At 42.6% G+C, this 6,593-nt stretch overlaps 1 protein-coding gene and 1 pseudogene across 2 annotated transcripts in view; one reads left to right on the top strand and one right to left on the bottom strand.

Moving 5' to 3' along the window:
- Nucleotides 1-6,593, bottom strand: part of LOC311127370 — a 367,179-nt pseudogene that overhangs the window by 133,988 nt on the left and 226,598 nt on the right. The gene's annotated exons all lie outside the window — the stretch shown is intronic.
- Nucleotides 2,860-6,593, top strand: part of LOC311115666 (uncharacterized protein) — a gene marked incomplete at both ends in the record, with an annotated part of 30,742 nt that continues 27,008 nt past the window's right edge. The window contains 2 exons of the mRNA XM_084157327.1: nucleotides 2,860-2,874; nucleotides 2,990-3,038. Coding sequence (XP_084013453.1) covers nucleotides 2,860-2,874; nucleotides 2,990-3,038 — 64 coding nt within the window. The remainder of the gene's footprint in view (nucleotides 2,875-2,989; nucleotides 3,039-6,593) is intronic.

The following is a 6,593-nucleotide window of genomic DNA, read 5'->3' as shown; positions in this document are numbered from 1 at the left end:
ATCCTTTTTACACTACTGAGCTGAGCCAAGATGAACTGAGCTGCTCTGGCCTGGTTACGTAGACACCATAGTTTCTGAAACCGTGCTGAAAATAAATCAGAGCACAGTTACTGTAGGCCTGTGGTTCAGTTTAGCAAGACAGTGGGGAAAGTGTAATAGATACCATGACACTACCGTCAGTAACATACTGTAGCAGCCTGATGTAGAAGAGGTCAGTATGGTGGTTACTGCTCTGTGTAACATCCCTCACACCTCTAGGTCTTAATCTAGATGTCAAGGCTAGCACGGGTTCTGTGTTTGTCCTTCTTTCAGGGAGCTGTCGTCAAAGAGTTATGGCGATATCGTTCAGACTCACACTCACCGCATATTACAGAGAAATGGCTAAGTGCTCAACACTGTTGCTTTTATTTTGACACTGAAGGTTAAGGAGAGTTTGTTTATGATAGATCCACAGCAACACTTCAGGAAGAGGTTATGCATGTCTGAGTAAAACTATATGGACTAGAATAGAATAGTCTCAGAATGGGCTTTTAAAGACAAGTCCTAAGAGATGCATAAACATAACCATGATGCTTCTCCATTTAACTTTTCTGTCTGTCTCTGTTCTAACTTCAAACCTCATGGTGATTTGGTTTGTAGATGATATAGTTGTATAACTAGTTCTATGTCTATTTCAGTTATAAAACGAAGATGTGTCTTGTTCTGTAGGGTGAAGTGCTATAGGTTTGACTTACAGTGCCTTCGGAAAGTATTCAGACCCCTTGACTTTTTCCACATTTTGTTACGTTACAGCCTTATTCTAAAATGGATTTTTTTTTAAATATCCTCAGCAATCTACACACAATACCCCATAATGACAAAGCGAAAACAGGTTTTTAGACATTTTTACTAATTTACATAAGTATTCAGACCCTTTGCTATGAGACTTGAAATTGAGCTCAGTTGCATCCTGTTTTCATTGATCATCCTTGAGATGTTTCTACAACTTGATTGGAGTCCACCTGTGTTAAATTCAATTGATTGGACATGATTTGTAAAAGCCACACCTGTCTATATAAGGTCCCACAGTTGGCAGTGCATGTCAGAGCAAAAACCAAGCCATGAGGTCGAAGGAATTGTCCATAGAGCTCAGAGACTGGATTGTGTCGAGGCACAGATCTGGGGAAGGGTATCAAAACATTTCTGCAGCATTGAAGATCCCCAAGAACACAGTGGCCTCCATCATTCTTAAATGGAAGAAGTTTGGAACCACCAAGACTCTTCCTAGAGCTGGCCGCCCGACCAAACTGAGCAATCGAGGGAGAAGGGCCTTGGTCAGGGAGGTGACCAAGAACCTGATGGTCACTCTGACAGAGCTCTAGAGTTCCTCTGTGGAGATGGGAGAACCTTCCAGAAGGACAACCATCTCTGCAGCACTCCACCAATCAGGCCTTCATGGTAGAGTGGCCAGACGGAAGCCACTCCTCAGTAAAAGGCACATGACAGCCCGCTTGACAGCCCGCTTGCCAAAAGGCACCTAAAGACTCTCAGACCATGAGAAACAAGATTCTCTGGTCTGATGAAAGCAAGATTAAACTGTTTGGCCTGAATACCAATCATCACATCTGGAGGAAACCTGGCACCATCCCTACGGTGAAGCATGGTGGTGGCAGCATTATGCTGTAGGGATGTTTTTCAGCAGCAGGGACTTTGAGACTAGTCAGGATCGAGGCAAAGATGAACGGGGCAAAGTACAGAGAGATCCTTGATGAAAACCTGTTCCAGAGCGCTCAGGACCTCAGACTGGGGTGACAGTTCACCTTCCAACAGGACAACGACCGAAAGCACACAGCCAAGACAACACAGCAGTGGCTTCGGGACAAGTCTCTGAATGTCCTTGAGTGGCCCAACCAGAGCCCGGACTTGAACCCGATCTAACATCTCTGGAGAGACCTGACAATAGCTGTGCAGCGACGCTCCCCATCCAACCTGACAGAGTTTGAGAGGATATGCAGAGAAGAATGGGAGAAACTCCCCAAATACAGGTGTGCCAAGCTTGTAGCATCATACCCAATAAGAAGAAGGCCCCTGTAGCTCAGTTGGTAGAGCATGGCGCTTGCAACGCCAGGGTTGTGGGTTTGTTTCCCACGGGGGCCCAGTATGAAAATGTATGCACTCACTAACTGTAAGTCGCTCTGGATAAGAGCGTCTGCTAAATGACTAAAATGTAAAAATGTAAGACTCGAGGCTGTAATCACTGCCAAAGGTGCTTCAACAAAGTACTGAGTAAAGGGTCTGAATACTTATGTAAATGTGATATTTCAGTTTTTTATTTTTAATACATTTGCTAAAATGTCTAAAAACCTGTTTTGCTTTTATCATTATGGGGTATTGTATGTAGATTGATGAGGGGGAAAAACTATTTAATCAATTTTAGAATAAGGCTGTAAAGTAACAAAATGTGGACAAAGTCAAGGGGTCTGAATACTTTCCGAATGCACTGTACATACTGTAACAAGGCTGTATATTTCTATAGGTTTGAGTTGTATAAAAGGCTGTATGTTGCTATAGGTTTGAGTTGTATAAAAGGCTGTATGTTGCTATAGGTTTGAGTTGTATAAAAGGCTGTATGTTGCTATAGGTTTGAGTTGTATAAAAGGCTGTATGTTGCTATAGGTTTGAGTTGTATAAAAGGCTGTATGTTGCTATAGGTAAATGTATACCAAGGCTGTATGTTGCTATAGGTAAATGTATACCAAGGCTGTATGTTGCTATAGGTAAATGTATACCAAGGCTGTATGTTGCTATAGGTAAATGTATACCAAGGCTGTATGTTGCTATAGGTAAATGTATACCAAGGCTGTATGTTGCTATAGGTAAATGTATACCAAGGCTGTATGTTGCTATAGGTAAATGTATACCAAGGCTGTATGTTGCTATAGGTAAATGTATACCAAGGCTGTATGTTGCTATAGGTAAATGTATACCAAGGCTGTATGTTGTCTTGTAGGGTGATCTGGGGATGCCTGGAACCCCTGGAATACCTGGACCTTCAGTAAGTAGGACTTTTATTCATCTGCACACAACAGAAGGATGATGTGAATCTTCCATTTCTTCACGCTCTTTTGTTGCACTTCATGCTGTACTCCCTTTTATGACAAGGGTACATAAAACATGGTGGCTATCTGAGGAAATGAAATACATGTCATGGACATGGACTTCCCAAACCTATAAGAAATGACACAGACAGAACACAGTTATACTGTAATAGTATCCCCAGTGAACGAAGCTTCATATGAACAGATGTACAGTATCTCACTAAAGTGAGTACACCCCTCACATTTTTGTAAATATTTGATTATATCTTTTCATGTGACAACACTGAAGAAATGACACTTTGCTACAATGTAAAGTAGTGAGTGTATAGCTTGTATAACAGTGTAAATGTGCTGTCCCCTCAAAATAACTCAACACACAGCCATTAATGTCTAAACCACTGGCAACAAAAGTGAGTACACCCCTATGTGAAAATGTCCAAATTGGGCCCAATTAGCCATTTTCCCTCCCCGGTGTCATGTGACTCGTTAGTGTTACAAGGTCTCAGGTGTGAATGGGGAGTAGGTGTGTTACATTTGGTGTCAGCGCTCTCACACTCCCTCATACTGGTCACTGGAAGTTCAACATGGCACCTCATGGCAAAGAACTCTCTGAGGATCTGAAAAGAATAAGTGTCGCTCTACATAAAGATGGCCTGGGCTATAAGAAGATTGCCAAGACCCTGAAACTGAGCTGCAGCACGGTGGCCAAGACCATACAGCGGTTTAACAGGACAGGTTCCACTCAGAACAGGCCTCGCCATGGTCGACCAAATAAGTTGAGTGCACGTGCTCAGCGTCATATCCAGAGGATGTCTTTGGGAAATAGACGTATGAGTGCTGCCAGCATTGCTGCAGAGGTTGAAGGGGTGGGGGGTCAGCCTGTCAGTGCTCAGACCATACGCCGCACACTGCATCAAATTGGTCTGCATGGCTGTCGTCCCAGAAGGAAGCCTCTTCTAAAGATGATGCACAAGAAAGCCCGCAAACAGTTTGCTGAAGATAAGCAGACGAAGGACATGGATTACTGGAACCATGTCCTGTGGTCTGATGAGACCAAGATAAACTTATTTGGTTCAGATGGTGTCAAGCGTGTGTGGCGGCAACCAGGTGAGGAGTACAAAGACAAGTGTGTCTTGCCTACAGTCAAGCATGGTGGTGGGAGTGTCATGGTCTGGGGCTGATGAGTGCTGCCGGCACTGGGGAGCTACAGTTCATTGAGGGAACCGTGAATGCCAACATGTACTGTGACATATTGAAGCAGAGCATGATCCCCTCCCTACGGAGACTGGGCCGCAGGGCAGTATTCCAACATGATAACGACCTCAAACACACCTCCAAGACGACCACTGCCTTGCTAAAGAAGCTGAGGGTAAAGGTGATGGACTGGCCAAGCATGTCTCCAGACCAAACCCTATTGAGCATCTGTGGGGCATCCTCAAACGGAAGGTGGAGGAGTGCAAGGTCTCTAACATCCACCAGCTCCGTGATGCCGTCATGGAGGAGTGGAAGAGGACTCCAGTGGCAACCTGTGAAGCTCTGGTGAAATCCATGCCCAAGAGGGTTAAGGCAGTGCTGGAAAATGATGGTGGCCACACAAAATATTGATACTTTGGGCCCAATTTGGACATTTTCACTTAGGGGTGTACTCACTTTTGTTGCCAGCGATTTAGACATTAATGGCTGTGTGTTGAGTTATTTTGAGGGGACAGCAAATTTACACTGTTATACAAGCTGTACAGTCACTACTTTACATTGTAGCAAAGTGTCATTTCTTCAGTGTTGTCACATGAAAAGATATACTCAAATATTTACAAAAATGTGAGGGGTGTACTCACTTTTGTGAGATACTGTAATACTATACCCAGTGAAAAGTCCTTCAGATGTAAACCCAGTGAACAGTACTTCAGATGTAAACCCAGTGATCAGTCCTTCAGATGTAATACTATACCTAGTGAACAGTCCTTCAGATGTAATACTATATCTAGTGAACGGTCCTTCAGATGTAATACTATACCCAGTGAACAGTCCTTCAGATCTAAACCCAGTGAACAGTACTTCAGATGTAAACCCAGTGAACAATCCTTCAGATGTAATACTATACCTAGTGAACAGTCCTTCAGATGTAATACTATACCTAGTGAACAGTCCTTCAGATGTAATACTATACCTAGTGAACGGTCCTTCAGATGTAATACTATACCCAGTGAACAGTCCTTCAGATGTAAACCCAGTGAACAGTACTTCAGATGTAAACCCAGTGAACAGTACTTCAGATGTAATACTATACCTAGTGAACAGTCCTTCAGATGTAATACTATATCTAGTGAACGGTCCTTCAGATGTAATACTATACCCAGTGAACAGTCCTTCAGATGTAAACCCAGTGAACAGTACTTCAGATGTAAACCCAGTGAACAATCCTTCAGATGTAATACTATACCTAGTGAACAGTCCTTCAGATGTAATACTATACCCAGTGAACAGTCCTTCAGATGTAATACTATACCCAGTGAACAGTCCTTCAGATGTAATACTATACCTAGTGAACAGTCCTTCAGATGTAATACTATACCCAGTGAACAGTCCTTCAGATGTAATACTATACCCAGTGAACAGTCCTTCAGATGTAATACTATACCTAGTGAACAGTCCTTCAGATGTAATACTATACCCAGTGAACAGTCCTTCAGATGTAAACCCAGTGAACAGTCCTTCAGATGTAAACCCAGTGAACAGTCCTTCAGATGTAATACTATACCCAGTGAACAGTCCTTCATATATAATACTATACCCAGTGAACAGTCCTTCAGATGTAATACTATACCTAGTGAACAGTCCTTCAGATGTAATACTATACACAGTCAACAGTACTTCAGATGTAAACCCAGTGAACAGTCCTTCAGATGTAATACTATACCCAGTGAACAGTCCTTCAGATGTAATACTATACCTAGTGAACAGTCCTTCAGATGTAATACTATACCCAGTGAACAGTCCTTCAGATGTAATACTATACCTAGTGAACAGTCCTTCAGATGTAAACCCAGTGAACAGTCCTTCAGATGTAAACCCAGTGAACAGTCCTTCAGATGAAAACCCAGTGAACAGTCCTTCAGATGTAATACTATACCCAGTGAACAGTCCTTCATATATAATACTATACCCAGTGAACAGTCCTTCAGATGTAGTACTATACCTAGTGAACAGTCCTTCAGATGTAATACTATACCCAGTGAACAGTACTTTAGATGTAATACTATACCTAGTGAACAGTCCTTCAGATGTAAACCCAGTGAACAGTCCTTCAGATGTAAACCCAGTGAACAGTCCTTCAGATGTAATACTATACCCAGTGAACAGTCCTTCAGATGTAATACTATACCCAGTGAACAGTCCTTCAGATGTAATACTATACCTAGTGAACAGTCCTTCAGATGTAAACCCAGTGAACAGTCCTTCAGATGTAAACCCAGTGAACAGTCCTTCAGATGTAAACCAAGTGAACAGTCCTTCAGA

This window comes from Coregonus lavaretus, assembly GCF_964263955.1.
Source record: "Coregonus lavaretus genome assembly, chromosome: 1".
Classification (NCBI taxonomy): Eukaryota; Metazoa; Chordata; class Actinopteri; order Salmoniformes; family Salmonidae; genus Coregonus; species Coregonus lavaretus.
Note: the sequence above shows the minus strand (reverse complement) of the source record. Positions and strands in the feature narration are given on the sequence as shown.